This window comes from Phyllobates terribilis, unplaced genomic scaffold, assembly GCF_046119375.1.
Source record: "Phyllobates terribilis strain yellow unplaced genomic scaffold, ASM4611937v1 Scaffold_1__5_contigs__length_1240528914, whole genome shotgun sequence".
Classification (NCBI taxonomy): Eukaryota; Metazoa; Chordata; class Amphibia; order Anura; family Dendrobatidae; genus Phyllobates; species Phyllobates terribilis.
In genome coordinates, this window is record NW_027362761.1 from 616,171,956 (window position 1) to 616,190,913 (window position 18,958).

At 44.4% G+C, this 18,958-nt stretch overlaps 1 protein-coding gene across 1 annotated transcript in view; it reads right to left on the reverse strand.

Annotated features, from left to right (window-relative positions):
* Positions 1 to 18,274, reverse strand: part of LOC141272967 (uncharacterized) — a 180,612-nt gene extending 162,338 nt beyond the window's left edge. Inside the window, exon 1 of the mRNA XM_073684210.1 lies at positions 18,139 to 18,274. Within this exon, the coding sequence (XP_073540311.1) occupies positions 18,139 to 18,222 (84 nt within the window). The 5' untranslated portion in view covers positions 18,223 to 18,274. The remainder of the gene's footprint in view (positions 1 to 18,138) is intronic.
* Between the last annotated feature and the right edge of the window lie 684 nt (positions 18,275 to 18,958).

Here is an 18,958-nt window from a genome sequence, read left to right on the forward strand (position 1 = left end):
TCTCCGGGGACATTCACTTTCTCCGGCCTTCCCAAATGCTGCCAATCACAGCTTGGCAGCCTCACTCTGCTAGGTCAGATGCCGAGCTGTGATTAGCAGCATCTGGGAGGGGTGAAAGTGAATGTCCCCAGAGAAGACTCTGAAGAAAGCCCAGCTGGACCGCAAAGTAGAGATTTCACATGGTGCACTCCAGAAGGAACAAATCTGAATATCTCTGCAATAGAGTGACGCAGTGCAAAATGGAAAACAGCGGAAGAATCAGGGAGCTCAGGGCTTTTTAGTATTTAACTAAAGTCCTCTTCAAAATTTGTGTTGGAAGCAGGAAAAATTGTCCAACGTATGTCAATGCAACTAGTTTAGATTGTCTGAAAAGTAAACTGGTTTACCCAGTATGCACCGTGGTTCATGGAAAAAAAAACTAGAGTAGCGCAAAGTACTGAAATAGTTAATGCTTGATGGTTAGTGCCCATGATCCCCCTGTCCACCACTAAAAGTGCTTGTAATGGGCAAGGGAGTATGAGAACTGATCATGCAGCAGGAGAAGATGGCCTCTTCTAATGAATCACATGTCCATCACGTGGCCGGCCGGTGACTGTGCATCAGTTACCTGGGGCAGAGCTGGGGCAGGGGGCGCTATGAGAAGACTTTCCCATTACTGAGATAGGAGAGGACAGTCACTACTGGTCAGAGTCCATGTAGATGGGAGGAGCTCTGCCTCTAGCCCCTCCCCCCTCTCCCCTCCCCCTACACAGAATCTTATCAGTAGCGGCCGTCACCTCCGATCTCAGTGATGGAACAATGTTTCCTAACTGAATAGAGATTTTACCCCGGAACCGAGAATCCTGAGACGGAATAAGAAATACGCAGATTTCTGTGGAGACTCCGGGGACAAAGTTTCCTATTTCCATCTCGTCTATTCTTACAATTCATGAAGTTTATTCCTCTTATTCTTGTGTAATAAAGACTGATCAGGACGTTGTGTATATTATATGGGAACAATGAGAAATACTGTCACCATGTAACAATACATCACTTATCAGAATTTGGTAACACAAAACTAAATATATTTGTTATTGGCTTGGATTAAAGGGGTATTCCCATCTCCAAGATCCTATCCCAATATGTAGTAGGTGTAATAATAATATTAGCAAATATCTCCAATTAGAAATGTAGTATAGTATTTTTGATTTGCTATCTCTCTTTCCTCATGTGCAGACACTGCAGGACCTTAGGTATCCATGGTTACGACCACTAGCAACTAGCTAACTAACTGTGACTTTATCTGTGGACGTAACCATGGATACCCAAGGTCCTGTGATGTGTATTCTGCACCTGGTTTCATTGCTCCTGTTTGTCTTTGTTAGAGCAGCCGTCCTCCTCCTCCTCCCATCAGTGTTTATCCTCTTAATATCCCGCAGTCACCATATTATACAGCACTGTGCACTTACAATTGCTCATTTTGCCTTTCTACCAAGTTAATTCTTCTCTTTTCTCTGCTCAATGTAGAAACAGGAAGTCTCTTGTCCCTGCATTTATCATTCCCCTCTTCACCTCCTGACACAGCTGACCCCTCCTTCCCTGCCAGAGACTTTTGCAGTGACTTCTGACTCATACAGGGAAAACCGACTCCCAGTTTCTCCATGGAGCTTAGGAGGATTCAGCTCGTCAGTTTTTAATCATGTGATATCATAACCTAATGGAAAAGAGAAGAATTAGCTGGTAGAAAGGAAAATAAGCAATTGTAAGTGCACAGTGCTGAATAATACGATGACTGCGGGATATTAAGAGGATACAAAGTTTGATGGGAGGAGGAAGAGGACGGCTGCCTTAAACTTATATGGCTTTCATAATACCCCGGGCTGACTTAGGCCTCCGTCTACAGGACCATTCTTACTCGGCTTCCTGATTCTGACCTCGTCCCCGCTTCTTGATTGTCTAGCACCTGCCATCTTTGGGTCCGATCTGACATGTCGACCTTCTTCTGCCAGCTCGCTCTACCAGCCAGCACTACTATGAGGAGCAGCCCCGGTGTCTGTGCTGTAAGTCCAGATCACTGTACAGTGGTGAAAAGATGGAAGGCGGGAAACCTCTGGGACCGGCTGTATGGAGACTGTCTGTGTGCGCCTTATTATTAGGAATGGCCAGGTTTCCTCCATCGGTTCACCTTTACAGGAGGCAAATGGAGGACACAAGGAAGGGAGTCTATATATGATAACCGTATAGTCACTTCTCAGTCTCAGGGTGGACGGTCGTTTTATCACCCAACTTGTGCAGCTCATGAAGAGAATATAATCTAATAATAATAGAAGAATAAAGTTGATGAAGTTATGTAATAAGATGACAAATAAAACTCATCCCCCACAAAAACCTCCTCATACAGCGAGGTCAGTAATGAGAAATAGAAGATGGCTCCTGGAATTCAACAATGGAAAAAAAATTGTCCTGGTCTATAGAGGAATTTCCAGTTTAAGAAAACCCGTCCACCAGCTGTTTGTTTAAGAAAAGGCAACCTGTGCTTTACTTAAAAAAAGCGGACAGCTGGGCTGATGTTTATAGCCTGGGAAGATGGTAATACCCATGGAGCTTCCCAGGCTATTAATGTCAGCTCACAGCTGTATACTTAGCCTTTACAGGTTATTAAAATAAGGGACCCCCCAAAAAATGTGATGTGCCCCCCCCTATAATTAATAATCAGCAAAGGCTAGGCAGACAGCTGGGGGCTGATATTAATAGCCTAGGAAGGGGCTCAGATATTGCCCCCTTCTGAGGCTAAAACCAACAGTTCTCAGGCGCCACAAAAATGGCGCATCCATAAAATGCAACAATTCTGGTGCTTAGCCTCCGCTCTTCCCACTTGCCCTGGTGCGGTAGTAAGTGGTGTAATAGGGTTGGGGTTCATGTCAACTTTGTATTGGCAGCTGACATGAAGCCCAGGTTAATAATGGAGATGAGTCTATAAGACGTCCCCATTACTAACCCCATAGTAAAATTGTAAGAAAAATCACCAAACACAAAGAATAAAGTAATGTATTTGAAATAATGGCACAATCCTTTAAGATTCTTAATTAACCAAAAACAATTATATTTACCCAACGCCTAATCCACTGAAGCCCATGTCTCCTGTAACAAAAATAAAATAAGGAAACATAATACTTGCCTGTCCGATGTGATGAAATAATCTAGATTGTCCCAAGGCGATCGGATCATTGATAGAACAGTCACATCAGCAGTCACTGATGTGACTGCTCTATCTGGCAGCCGGCGATACACTGATATGAGCGTCATGGCTCCTGCAGTGTATAGCGCTGAGCTTCCGGGAGAGAGGTCACTTGAGTTCATCAGCTGATGAAGTCCTGTGACCTCACGGCACCAGCGCTGTGTGATCCCACAGCGCTGTGACCGGCGATAACTATGTTACCGCAGATCAAAGACCCTGTTTCCCACGCTGTCACGCAGATGACAGCACGGGAAACTACTGATGGTCAGGGCCCTGTTCGGGCTGGTGTTCGGGTGCCCGAACGCGAACATTTTTTGATGTTCGGGTTTAGTCGACGAACCTGAACATCAAACATTCACTCATCTCTAGTAAACACTTATTTTGTTTCTGTTTTGAGTTTTGTCTGTTTTCTAGCCAGTGTGAACGTGCTTCTATTTTGCATGCATACCAACTTGATGCCAGTTTCTTTTTTAGTTTAGCTTTAGGTTTCTGCATTGAGTGCAGGTAAGGGTGTGGCCACCCTTCATTTCAGCTGGATATCATACATAAAGCTTCAGCCCTTATTCACACAGGACGTCACTATGACGCAGGGTAAGATTTTAGGTTATGTGCACACTGTGCATTTTTGATGCGCTTTCGTGGCATTTTTTTCCACGCGGAAATGCACCAAAAACGCTAGGTAATCCGTGTGCCAGGTAATGCAATGACAATCCTGAAGTGCTGTGCACATGATCAGGAATTTTCCTGTTAGGATTGTCATTGCAATTAAATCTGCAGCATGTCAATTCTTCTTAGCGTTTCTGCAGCGTTTTACACCAACAGACTTGAATTGAGTCAGTTAAATCTTCAGCAAAAATGAAGGTATAAAAATATCTGCGGATTTGCTGCGGATTTGACTGACTCAATTCAAGTTAATGAGTCAAATACACTACAAAGACGCACAAAGAATGGTACCCGGGCCAGGGAAGAAGACTACTCCTCCCATCATCCGACTGCCGCTCCCGCTAATAACAGCGAGAGCAGGCGAGGCTGAGGGGAGAAGTAGTCTCCTCAGGCAGCGTCTATATGCGATGTTAAAAAAACAAAAAGTAAAAATCTATATTAAAATAAAAACAGCTTTAATGCTCACCTGTCCGCCGTCCTCCCAATGTACCCCGGTGACCAGATTACCCGGCGGTGCACTGACAGGAGCATGACCGCTCCTGACAGTGTACATCGCTGCGCTGCCGGGACTGAGTTCATCAGCTTGAGATCAGCTGAGAGCTCCGGGACCTCATTTACGGCACCGGTGCAGCGTGGAAATTTTCATCGTGGGACACTGGGATTACGTCATGACGGCAGAGAGATGAGGGATATGGTTGATTTTTATTTGGTTTTTACAGGAGACAAGGGATTCGGGGATTGCGTGTTAGGTGAATATAAGAGTTTTGAATTTTTTTTTGTGGAATTTTATTTAAATAAAATACTTTATTCTGGCCGTCAAAAACCTTTACAACGCGGTTAGTAATGGGGGTGTCTTATAGACTTCTCTCCATTACTAACCTGGGCTTCATGTCAGCCGCCAATGCAAGGCTCACATGAACCCCAACCTTATTACCCCACTCACTACCGCTAAACAGCAGTGGGAAGAGCAGAGGCTAAGCGCCAGATTTGACGCATCTTATTGATGTGCCATTTCTGGGGCTGCTGAGAGCTGATATTATTAGCCACCGAGGGGACTTGTATCCATGGCCCCTTCCCTGGCTATTAATATCAGTCGGCAGCTGTCTGCTTAGCCTTTTCTGTTTTTTTTTTATAGGGGGACACTACATCAATTTTTTTCTGGGGTCCCCCTGTAATGTAGCAAGTAAAGGCTAACCAAACAGCTGTGGGTTGTTAATAGCAAATGAACATTTTTTGGCTAATGGCCCCTTCCCCGGCTACTAATATCAGCTCCCAGGGGTCGGCTGTCCCTCAACTGGTTATGAAAATGACGAGGGAGCCCATGACATTTTTTTTTAATTTTAGGCTATGTGCCCATGATCCGGACGTAGCAGCGCTTTGGATGCAGCATATTTTTGCTGCGTCCAAAAGTTTGAGTTCTATTGAACATACAGTACAGACCAAAAGTTTGGACACACCTTCCCATTTAAACATTTTTCTGTATTTTCATGACTATGAAAATTGTACATTCACACTGACGGCATCAAAACTATGAATTAACACATGTGGAATTATATACTTAACAAAAAAGTGTGAAACAACTGAAAATATGTCTTATATTCTAGGTTCTTCAAAGTAGCCACCTTTTGCTTTGATTACTGCTTTGCACACTCTTGGCATTCTCTTGATGAGCTTCAAGAGGTAGTCACCGGAAATGGTTTTCACTTCACAGGTGTGCCCTGTCAGGTTTAATAAGTGGGATTTCTTGCCTTATAAATGGGGTTGGGACCATCAAGAAAAAAGCAGCTAAGTAAAGAAAAAGGAGGACTGCCCTGGAGTGGTACCTGGTGTCTACCGGCAGCCCAGCCTATCCACCATCAGAGGCTCTAGTGAATACCGGTAGACACTTAGTCACGCCCCTCCAGGATAAGACCGGCCTGTGGGGTCCGCTCCCACCAGCGTTACATGCCTTTAAGAGGTTACTATGATGCAATTTAGTTATAAAACATTTCCCACATCATGAACATGATTTCAGCTTCGTTCTTCTGTGACTTTTTCATGTGTAACAAGACTTAACTGTAAAGCATTTCCCACACTGTGAACAGGAGTACGGCTTCTCTCCTGTGTGACGTCTTTCATCTACAACTAGAGCTGATTCTTGTGGAAACATTTCCCCCATTATCGGCCTTACAGATACATTTTTTAGTTGATTTTTTTTATTTTTCCTCCTCACATTTCCAGAGTCATAATGTTATTGGTCACTAAGCTGTGCAGCTCTTCTGCTATTCACCCTATAAATGTAAGGAAATACTGACAACTGGGCGTTACCATTGTTCCCCCACATTGTCCAATCAGTGCTGAGTGTGAGAAGTGTGGGGACACATGTATGGAGAACGGTAACACCCGGTTATCATGTCATTCATAAATGTCGGAGGAACGGCCGGGAATCTGAGCAGCAGTTTCTTTCTTTGGTAACAATTCTTGTCGGAGAATAATTTCATCCTATTTATTGGTGGTATGTGTTTTCAGAACATGGATGAGGACGTCTTCTCACCTTCTTTTGGGAATTTATGTATTTTGCCATTGGAAAGAGAATTATTTATTCACGTTAGAGGCTCAGATGGGGGGACGATTTGTAGACGACATTTTGTTTGTCTGGAGAGACCGAGAGTGAAGATTCTTCTAAAGGGACGTTCCCAAACTCACAATGTGCTCTTATAATAAAGTACACCCTGGTTATTGTGAATATAACCCCTGTATAACATCTGGCCTGTTCTGCACACATCACCCCCTGAGTATGCCCCCCGGGGTCTATATACCCAGCAGAAGCCACTGGAGCCAATATATAGCGAGGAGCCACATGTTATATGCCGGGGGGCAACGGGGCTGGATGTTATACACTGGGGGGCAACAGGGCTGGATGTTATACACTGGGGGGCAATGGGGCTGGATGTTATACACCGGGGGGGCAATAGGGCCTGAAGGAGAAGCCAGAATGCAGTGATTAATGCGTGTGGCCCAATACTTTCCTCCATATAGTGAATCTCCACCATAAATAACACGCTGAGAGGGGATATAATCCGTGCATGGTAAAGGGCGCCCCCTCTGGCAGTACCTTGTCTTCATGTTTATACGTTGATTGAACCAGAACTCAAAAACCGACATGATTGTCCAATAACGACACCTCTAGATGCGGCCATCGCAGCTGTTTGTAGATACGAGCTCCTAATCCCTTTTATGATGAAGCAATTCTCCACCCGGCACAGAGGACTAAACATCTGTCATGTACGGTCACCCATAGGCATTTATGTGGCAGCAGGGACTTGTGTAAGACAAATATGGATATAAAGGATGGAAGGAAGATTATAGAAGGTAAAGGGAAACTAAAGGCGGCCCCGTTATTCATCGGTGCACAGTCGGACTCTACAGGAGCAGCCGCGCCATCACCGGACGCTTCTGCCGTGATGTGGACAGCGGATAAAGCTTCACTGCACCGGAGACTCCACACGATCTCACACGCTGGTCATCATCATCACCATCACACGCCGGTCACCATCACACGCCGGTCATCATCACACGCCGGTCATCATCACACACCGGTCATCACCATCACCATCACACGCCGGTCATTATTACACACCTGTGGAAACATCTACCGGAATCTCCTCCTTCCCGTCACTCACACACGGCTGATCCTCCCTCGTCATCGCTTCTTCTTCTGTCTCTTCCTTCACTTTATTCTTGGTTGGATCTTCCTCCTGATATATCAGATGTAACAATCAGCACAATACAAGAAACCACCAAAATCTGTGACATCTATGACCTCGATCAGAAATGTCCCCCATATACAGATCCGGTACAGGGCTCAGAACCATCTACCTGATGATCCTCCGGGATGTTGTGATTCTCCTCTGGACAGTCCTGGGAATACAGAGGACGGGGACATCTCTCTGGTGGATTTCTCCTCCTGGATCCATCTGTAGGAAACACACAGTGACAGAATAGATTGTGTCATGTGGTGATGAGATGATGGGAGTAGTAGTAGGTGACCACAGAACAGACATGACAGTCTCCCTCCTCACCCTGCTGATCGGCCCATATTGCGGTCGCCTCTTGTGCTCCATGTATAACCTCAACCTTAATATCAATCAGATCTTCACCCTAAAAAGAACAATGTAAGATGAGCTCAGGTCCCATCACTTCATGGTCAGATGTTGTGGGGACTTCAGCGCCGTCTACCTGATGATCCTCCGGGATGTTGTGATTCTCCTCTGGACAGTCCTGGGGATACAGAGGACGGGGACATCTCTCTGGTGGATTTCTCCTCCTGGATCCATCTGTGGAGACACAGAGAGACTGAATACATGACCTGCCGTGTATCTGTCTATATACGAGACTCGTCTCTCAGAACCAGTAATTCTATGTTTATGTATCAGGGAATAAATTACATTGTTGTGGTCCTCACCACGGGTACCGAGGTCCCAGCACATTGTGGGCCCCAAGTATGAAGTAATAATCAGCGAGGCCAAAGCCCAATGCTCTCTGCTCTGCACTCGGAGGATGAGGACCCCAAGGAGAGGGACAGAGAAGACCCTCGTCAGTCAGATGAAGGAGCCGTACTAAGAAACACAACTTCTCCAACTTTTGTCTCCACCAGGGATGGAGCCACAGAGGAGCTGGAGAAAGATCCACATTTCCATCCATCGGTTTCTTCTAGCCATTATGGAGATTGGGGGAAGGACGGTGACCATTTACCAGTACCGTATATACTCGAGTATAATCTGACCCTATAAGCCGAGGCACCTAATTTTACCACAAAAAACTGGGAAAACTTATTGACTTGAGCATAAGCCTAGGGTGGGAAAGGCAGCAGCTACTGGTAAATTTCCCAAGTATTGCCCCCTCAACCCCAATCCTGGTATGCATGGCACCCCTCATTCCAAATCCTGGGGTGCATGGCACCCCCATTCCAAATCCTGGGGTGCATGGCACCCCTCATTCCCAATCCTGGGATGCATGGCACCCCTCATTCCCAATCCTGGGATGCATGGCAACCATCATTGCCAATCCTGGGATGCATGGCAACCCTCATTCCCAATCCTGGGATGCATGGCACCCCTCACCCCCAATCCTGGGATGCATGGCACCCCACATCCCCAATCCTGGTATGCATGGCCCCAAACCCCTCGTCCCCAATCCTGGTATGCATGGCCCCCCATCACTGCACAGATGAAAAAAAATAAACACTCCTACTCACCTTCCTCTCCTCTGCTCCAGCGCTCCGTCCTGTCTGCCTGCATCTCACCTCAGATGCGGGAATATTCACTCCTCTCCACGCTGGGAATATGGGTGTGGAGTGGAGTGAATATTCATTCTCCTTAGTAGCGCAGTGTAAGTCATAGCTGCCGCTTGCTGAAGCGGCTCAACGATCACATGTGCCCGCTGCTAAAGAAAATGAATATTCACGCCCATGGGCGTGGAGAAGAAAGAATATTCATTCTCTCTATTATCGGACACACAGGATCGCCGAGTCGCTGAGACTCACACTGCGCTATTAAGGAGAATGAATATTCACTCCTCTCAACTGCCATTGGTCTTGGAGAGGGGTGAATATTCATTCACTTTAGTAATGGGCACATATGTCCCACATACCACAAAAAAAAAGGATTTTTAATAAAATTTAAGTTACAAAAAGCATCCAAAATTGAAGCTCTCATTTAGTCCGTGTGGATTCACAGAAGTACATCTAAAAATCCACTCACTTTCTTTTTTCAAAAGCATGGAATCCAAATCTCCGCCTCTATTGTCCAATTTTATTTGACAAATTGCCCAACCTTTCAAATCTTTCCATTGTGATTGATGTTTAATCTTGAAATGTCTGGCAATCGGTGTTGGGGTAAATACTTTCCCCTGTTCCTGACTCCTCTTCTCGTCCCTGTCATAATTAACAATGCTTTGAATAGGTTCCCTTATACGGGTTCTCAGATCCCTTATTGTTTTCCCAACATATTTAAGCCACAGGTACATTCATGGCAATAAACCACCCCACTGGTGGCACAGTTAATATGTTGGTGAATTGTATATTTCTTCCCAAAGGCGTCCATGAACCATTTTCTAGGAACTAAAACCCGACATGCCTTACACATTTTGCATGGGAAAAAAACGGGATCTCTTGTTCTTATAGATACATTGTCCCTCTTAAAATGACTGGATACTAGAAAACTTGAAATTGAAGTACTTTTTCTATAACCAGAAGAAGCTCGTGATGTTACACAATTTCTCAAATCCACATCTGATCGAATAATGTCCCAATGTTTATTAAGGATATCCAGCATCGTTTGCCATTCCTCGTGAAATTCTGTAATGAATCTCACGACATTATTGTCATCTCTATTTTTCTTCTTAGGGACCAGAAGCTCATTTCTCTCTACTCTTAGGGCATGATTATATGCCTTTTTAATCATGCTCCCTAAGTAGCTTCTCTCCAAGAGTCTAAGTTTCAGTTCTCGAGCCCGTTCTTTGAAAAGCTCAAAAGTTGAGCAGTTCCGTCGTAAACGTAGAAATTCTCCTTTCGGAATTGCTCTAATAGTACTGATCGAATGGGCACTTTTGGCATCCAAGATGCTATTGGTGGATGTCTCTTTCCTGTACAAATCAGTCTGTGCTAAGTTATTTACGTCTCTTTGAATCATTATATCTAGGAAGGGGATCTTTTGCCTGTGGAGAGCCAGTGTAAGTGTTAAATTGAGGGAATTGTTATTCAGTATGTTTATAAATTCACGTAGTTTATCTTCCGTTCCCCTCCACAGTATCAGCACGTCATCTATGTAACGTTTCCAAGTTACAATACAATCCACAAATGTTGACATATTTTCGGCAAAAACTATCTCCTCCTCCCACCATTCTAGATATAGATTGGTGACGAATGTAGGTACTACGGCCGCACCCATCGCGGTACCCTGCATTTGAAGATAGATGCGGCCATCAAAGAGAAAGAAATTATGCTTCAAAGTAAATTTCAAAAGACCAAGAACAAATTTTTTCCATATAGAGTTGTATTCTTGATCCTTATTAAGAAAAAATTCCACTGCTTTACAGCCCATCTCTTGATCTATGCTCGTATAGAGACTCTCTACATCACAAGTAACAAATATTTCCTGTTCCTCCATTTGATAGCCCTCTAGTTCCTGTAGAATCTGCATAGTGTCTCTGGTATAGGAGGGAAGATCGTATACATATCCCCTTAATTCTTGATCAAGCCATTGATTTGCTTTTTCTGTCAAGTTTCCTATACCAGAGACAATAGGCCTACCAGGTGGGCTTTCAAGACTCTTATGGACCTTAGGGAGCATGTAGAATGTTGCCACTCTAGGATTCTTAACTGAAAGAAAATCCTTCTCATGTTTTAAAATTGCTCCACTGTCCCAACACTGTTGTATAATCTGTCTATACTCATCCAAAAATTGCTCTGTGGGATCAATCCAAAGGGGTCTATAACATTGTTTATTCATCAGCTGTTTTTTGGCTTCCTGGATATATTTATCCTTTGGCCAGATAACAATGTTACCACCCTTGTCGCTAGATTTGAAAACGACATCATCCCAACTTTTCAATTCATCAATACGCTCTCTATATTTCAAATTAATTGGAGAGCTAGCCATTCTTTCTGGTAGAGCCAATATATCTCGAGAGACAAGATCTACGAAGACCTGTACCACAGGGCATGTTTGTAAGGAGGGCATATTGGCGGATTTCGGTTTCATAATCTTTTTCTCCCATTTACATCCATCCCGATTGCATTCCAAATTAATTGCTTCTTGAGAGTTATCAGTATCCAACTCTTCCAAAATTTCCAATACCTGTCGTTCTTGACTGGATAAGTCAGAGGGGTCTACGTTTTCTTGTGTTGTAGTGAAATCATGGTGTTTTTGTGCAAAGATCTTTCTATAGATTAGTTTGCGTCCAAAAAAGATGTAAATCTTTAATAATATTAAATTTGTTAAGACGCGTTGGCAGACAGACGTTAAGTCCTTTTTTGAGGATATTCACCTGTGCATCTGTAATCACATGGTCAGACAGATTGATTATCCACAGGGAACTAGCGTTGTTTCGCTCTGTTATTTCCTCCTGTTCCTGTTTTTCGCTGAACCTCTGAAGCCCCACCGTCCTCGATCGCGTAAAAAAAGGCATATCAGGATTATAATTGCCCATCGGTTCAGTTCTACCACTCCTGCCAGGAGCTTGTTCTGTATCAGAGTCTGAAATATTACTATTTTGTGCATCTGTCCCCGAAAATTCTCTCCTAAAATCGTCTGCTTTCCTAGTCCTAGATTTTGCTAATCTCTGCGATTGTTTTCTACCCCAGATATAAACCTGTCCTTTATTGAGGTCAGATTTATCCCTCAGATACTTTCTTCTTTTACGTGTCTTAATCTTGGCCTCTACTTTGTCAACATATACCATGGTCTGTTTAAAGCCCTCCTCAAACTCTAATTTTGCTTCCATCTTATCCATTATTGGAGTAATCTCCTCGAGTTCCCTCTCCAATTTTTCTATGATGTGTATCTCATCTTCAATGAGAATTTTCATCAAATTACGAGAACATTTCGTTAAGCAGGCCTCCAATCTTTCTTTCAAGCCCAATTTAGTCAGATCATACGAGGGAAAAATAGGAACACGCAAACCCCTGGAAATTAAACCCTGTTCTAGGTATTGTTCAAGGCTTAATTTGGTCCAGGTAGCTTGCACATGTTTAATTTGCATATCTCTGAATCTCCTCAAGACATCATCAATCTCAATATATGCCGTGGACGATTCTCCTTTACTATACGATTCTTCATTGAATAGGGCTTTAACATCATCTTTTTGTCTAGTAGACCTCGTACGCAACTGATGCGTTATTTTAGATGTAGCCATAGTATAATGTTAATAGTCCAAAAGTTATACACAGGGCAATTTATTTGTAAATTATGCCTCAAAATATTGTCTAGAGATATAGACAGAAATGTATCCTAGCAGGACACCATACAATGATCAAAAGAGTGGTCTATTCTCATCAGATCTATATCCACAGGTGTACACCACCAAAATAGTCGTGTAAGATAAGGGAAAGGGGAAAGTAGGAAAAGTGTGGATATAAAGAAATTTAAAATGCATAAACTTTATTGATTAATTAAAATCCTATAGATGTAAAATAAGAGTGGAGAGAAATGAGCTCCTGGTCCAAGAAGAAAAATAGAGATGACAATAATGTCGTGAGATTCATTACAGAATTTCACGAGGAATGGCCAACGATGCTGGATATCCTTAATAAACATTGGGACATTATTCGATCAGATGTGGATTTGAGAAATTGTGTAACATCACGAGCTTCTTCTGGTTATAGAAAAAGTACTTCAATTTCAAGTTTTCTAGTATCCAGTCATTTTAAGAGGGACAATGTGTCTATAAGAACAAGAGATCCCGTTTTTTTCCCATGCAAAATGTGTAAGGCATGTCGGGTTTTAGTTCCTAGAAAATGGTTCATGGACGCCATTGGGAAGAAATATACAATTCACCAACATATTAACTGTGCCACCAGTGGGGTGGTTTATTGCCTTGAATGTACCTGTGGGCTTAAATATGTTGGGAAAACAATAAGGGATCTGAGAACCCGTATAAGGGAACCTATTCAAAGCATTGTTAATTATGACAGGGACGAGAAGAGGAGTCAGGAGCAGGGGAAAGTATTTACCCCAACACCGATCGCCAGACAATTCAAGATTAAACATCAATCAGAATGGAAAGATGTGAAAGGTTGGGCAATTTGTCAAATAAAATTGGACAATAGAGGCGGAGATTTGGATTCCATGCTTTTGAAAAAAGAAAGTGAGTGGATTTTTAGATGTAATTCTGTGAATCCACACGGACTAAATGAGAGCTTCAATTTTGGATGCTTTTTGTAACTTAAATTTTATTAAAAATCCTTCTTTATTGTGGTATGTGGGACATACTCATCATAGTTCCTATACACATTAATATGATAGGGAATATATGGAAATAGGTGTCATTTGTAAAAACAAGAGACAGAGAAAAAATTAATAGCAATAATAATGAAAATAATTTATAATGAGATCTGAATCATTTCTATTGCCAATTTTCCCCTTCTAATAATTCAATAATCTAATAACTTTTTAATAATTTTTTCATTTTTTCATTGTTTTTCCCTGCATACTATATCTCCCTCTTTGTCATCTCTCTGCGAATTTATCTAGAGGAGCTACTCCAAATATATTCAATACTGAAAGATCAATCAATTGTAAAGTATGAGTACTGATCTCTAGAGTATTAATCTCTTGAATTACCTTCATTTTACTCTCCTTCTTGTGCTATTCCTATAATCAATGATGTGGGTTATACAAATGGACAATTTGCCTGTCCTAATATTGTTCAAGCAGTATGATTTACACACATAAGAGTCATTTAATTTAGAGAAAAGAAATTTCTTTTTCTTTTGATTAACACAATATGATTGGTCGATCCTCCTGTCAATCACTCTGGATGGTATAAAGATCCGGAGTTGGAGGCCGACCTCACCCTTAGGAAAAAGCCGGTAAACCGGCGAAACGCGCGTCAGGGAACTTATCTGAGCTGCATGATAGTGTAGGGGGGAATGAGAATTAACCCTAGCAATATGCACATTATGGCGGCATTTCAATAATAGGGAGAACTGTGTCAGCACTCTTATAAAGAGTATAACCGCCGTGATCGGCTGTCTGAGTCAGACACATCTAACACGTGTGCAGCTACGAGACAGCGGACCGCTCCACACTGCAGCGATCAGCTGTTTGTGCTGGGCACGCCGAGCACGTGTGTGCGGGGAATGAGACAGGGGATAATAGACTGCTCCTCACTCAGGCGATGGACCGTACAGCTGGACAGGCTGAATTACAGTGTGATCATTAACCTCTGACATGTGAGGAGTCGCTCGGTGCAGCGGCGGCTCCTCAGTGTAACAGAGGAGACGATCGCCCGGCAGTGTGATCTCCTCCTGCTAATGATTTTGAACAGTGCCGGCTCATTAATAAGCAGTCTAAATACATATACTGTGCAACTGTGTGATTGAGCAGAGAGTGAGTGCTGATGTCTGACATCTCCCACTGTTACAATACTTAAAACAACTGGATTTATGCAAGCCTATATATATATATATATATATATATATATATATATATATATATATATATATATATATATATATATATATATATATATATATATATATATGTCCGTCAGGTGGTGAATAGTAATGCCCTAAGGCAGACTTATATATGTACATTCTGCTACTATAGCAACTATTTTTCTAAACTTTAATTGTTCCACCTGACATTCATATTTAGGCTATTCCAATATATGGGGATATCACATATATATATATATAACCTCGGTCCTACATTAGAGGGACTCAACTGAGGTGTCCCAAAATTTGCCCTACACTACATCCAGCCAGATCTATTAGTGGGAACCACTTTTTCAATCAGTAGGTGGTTACCTTTTATGCATCTATAGATGCATGAGCAATTTTACATCTATAGGATTTTAATTAATCAATAAAGTTTATGCATTTTAAATTTCTTTATATCCACACTTTTCCTACTTTCCCCTTTCCCTATCTTAAATGACTATTTTGGTGGGGTACACCTATGGATATAGATCTGATGAGAATAGACCATTCTTTTGATGAACAAGCAGTAATCAGTGTTGGCCAAAATGGGTATAAAGCGATGGACACAGGCGAGGCTGCGAAACATAGAGTCAGCCATGTGTGCCAGACTGCCAACAAGAGGACGACTATTCATCTCCTCCTTTTCCTCCTTTTCAGTCTGAACAGAAGGGATAAAGCTGGTGTGGGTAGTAACCTCTATAGTGCAGACAACCATCTCCTGATCCTCCTCCTCCTCCTCCAATCCACAATGAGATGAGGCTGGGCTATGTAGTATCACCCTGTGTACTTTCTGCCTACCATCTCCACCTGGTCTACATGCAAAGCTTCTACTTTACTTGTGAGCAGCGAGAGTGTGAGTAGGCACAGAAGAGGGATCATTATGCTGATTATGGAGTCATCCCCGCTCACCATCTTTGTTGATTCTTCAAAGTTTTGTAGAACCTTACAGATGTCAGATATCCATGCCCACTCGTTGGTTATTATGGGTGAAGGCTGACCAGAATACCAAAGGGCATGTTGTAGCTGATATTCAACTACTGCCCTCGACTGCTCACAAAGCCGTGGCAACATCTGTAATGTTGAGTTGAAGTGAGTGGTCATGTTGTGCCCCAGTCGGTGAGCTGGCACTTGCAAGCACTGCTGCAGTACTGCCAGACTGGCGGCAGTGGTAGGTGACTTGCGGAAATGGAAGCACACGCAGCGAACCTCCACAAGTAGCTCAAGCAAATCTGGGTGGGCCAGGCATGGTACAAGTGCGAGCTTGCCAAGCTTCAGAGCCGCCACCGCTACCATTATCACACACGACCATAGAAGTAGCCCTGAAAAGGACTATTTTGTTATAGGTTTCAGCAGCAAGGCCTGTAATGCAAACTCTCCCTTCTCCAGCAACTCTTCCTACTCTGTTTCCAGGGTAGAGTGTGGAGAGCATCGCATCACCGGGTCTTATATAGACCCGATGACGTGATGCGGCCGGCCAATCACTGTAATGTCACAACCAACATGGCTGCGGCATTACCATAATTGGCAGGCAATCCCTGCTTGTTTAGTGGCTGAAGAACAGCAGAGAAACATGCAGGGTGGGGACTCGAGCACAAGGGATACTCGATCAAGTATGGAGCAGTGGCGAGCAGGCTCATTCATCACTAGTTGGGACATCTGCAGACAAAATGTGACCGATGTTCTAAGGAAGGTGAAAAATTCTGAAAGAAACCGCCGAGGACGAAGACTCAAGACTGATGAAGACGACAGCGGAGAAACCGCGACTCACAGATCAGAAGAGAATAATCAGGGAATGAAAGCTGTGAGAAAATGTAGAGAAAACCAGAGCAAGTCTGGAGAAAAATCATCTATTATAGGACGAGGCCGAGAGACGTCATCACATCCACCGGAGCCAACAAGAGTCTCCTCTCACCTGGTGATGTCAGAGGCCGGAGCTCCTCCATCATCACCTCCTGGTACCGATCCTGGTGTCCTTCTAGATACTCCCACTCCTCCATGGAGAGATCGACAGCGACGTCCTGACACCTTATAGGAACCTGACAACAACGACACCGTCATCACCCAGAATCCTCCAGTGCTGTCCTGTATAATGTCCCAGCAGTCACCTCTCCGGTCATCACCCAGAATCCTCCAGTGCTGTCCTGCATAATGTCCCAGCAGTCACCTCTCCGCTCATCACCCAGAATCCTCCAGTGCTGTCCTGTATAATGTCCCAGCAGTCACCTCTCCGGTCATCACCCAGAATCCTCCAGTGCCGTCCTGTATAATGTCCCAGCAGTCACCTCTCCGGTCATCACTCAGAATCCTCCAGTGCCGTCCTGTATAATGTCCCAGCAGTCACCTCTCCGGTCATCACCCAGAATCCTCCAGTGCCGTCCTGTATAATGTCCCAGCAGTCACCTCTCCGGTCATCACCCAGAATCCTCCAGTGCTGTCCTGTATAATGTCCCAGCAGTCACCTCTCCGCTCATCACCCAGAATCCTCCAGTGCTGTCCTGTATAATGTCCCAGCAGTCACCTCTCCGCTCATCACCCAGAATCCTCCAGTGCTACCCTGTATAATGTCCCAGCAGTCACCTCTCTGCTCAGCAGCTCAATCATCTTGTTGCTGAGCTCTAGGATCTTCTTCCTCCTCTCATGTATCGGGGGGTGCGGGGGAGGCTCTGTGATGGGGCCCGGGCTCCGCCCTCCTGACTCCTGGAGATGGATGATGGGAGTCACACCCTCCCCTGGTGTCTTCCTCACTATTGTGTAATCCTGTGTATGGGGAGAGACACTTAGGGAGAAGAATTCCTTCCCGACTCCAGATCTGACAATCAGTAGAAATCCCGGGATCAATAACCGTCTCCAGTAATCTGGGGCCATAACCTGGAATATTATTACACTCAGGACAGACATCCAGGCCCCTCTACAGCTCTTATAGGGAATCCCCATGACAACTCCTCCTGGCAGAGAGCTGCACACAATCACTGCTCTTACAGTAAAGAATCCTTCTCTTCCTCTTCTGGATTTCCTCTTCCCGATGTCGGACTTATTCCATAACACAATAAAGCTGATAGAAATGTAGAGGAGTTACCTCTCCGCTCAGCAGGCAGATGATCTCCAGGGTGAAGTGTAATAATCTTCTGGTGGTCTCGTCCTCGTCCATCCTCGGGGTCATTGAGGAGAAGGAGGGATGAACACTGGATCAGCTGGAGGGATCTCGTCCTGCCGGCGTCTTCATGATAAAGGAGAAGATGGAGATCACAGGGGACGATATAACGACAATCACTGAATTCTGCCCCCAATATCAGACATTTATCAGGAAGAATCTGGAGGAAAAGCCACAAACTCCACCGCGGCCTCCTCCACCGACCTGACCGCTCATTATCAGCCTCGTAGGAGGTCGGTCACCGTGGTAACTACACCTCCAGCGGGGACGGTCACCGTGGTAACTACAGTCAGCGGGGGACGGTCACCGTGGTAACTACACCTCCAGCGGAGGACGGTCACCGTGGTAACTAAGCCTCCAGCGGAGGACGGTCACCGTGGTAACTAAGCCTCCAGCGGAGGACGGTCACCGTGGTAACTAAGCCTCCAGCGGAGGACGGTCACCGTGGTAACTAAGCCTCCAGCGGAGGACGGTCACCCTGGTAACTAAACCTTCAGCGGGGGACGGTCACTGTGGTAACTACAGAGTCAGCGGGGGACGGGGTCACCGTGGTAACTACACCTCTGAGCGGGGGGACGGGGTCACCGTGGTAACTAACCTCCAGCGGAGGAGGGTCACCGTGGTAACTAACCTCCAGCGGACGGCGGTCACCGTGGTAACTAACCTCCAGCGGAGGGCGGTCACCGTGGTAACTAACCTCCAGCGGAGGGCGGTCACCGTGGTAACTAACCTCCAGCGGAGGGCG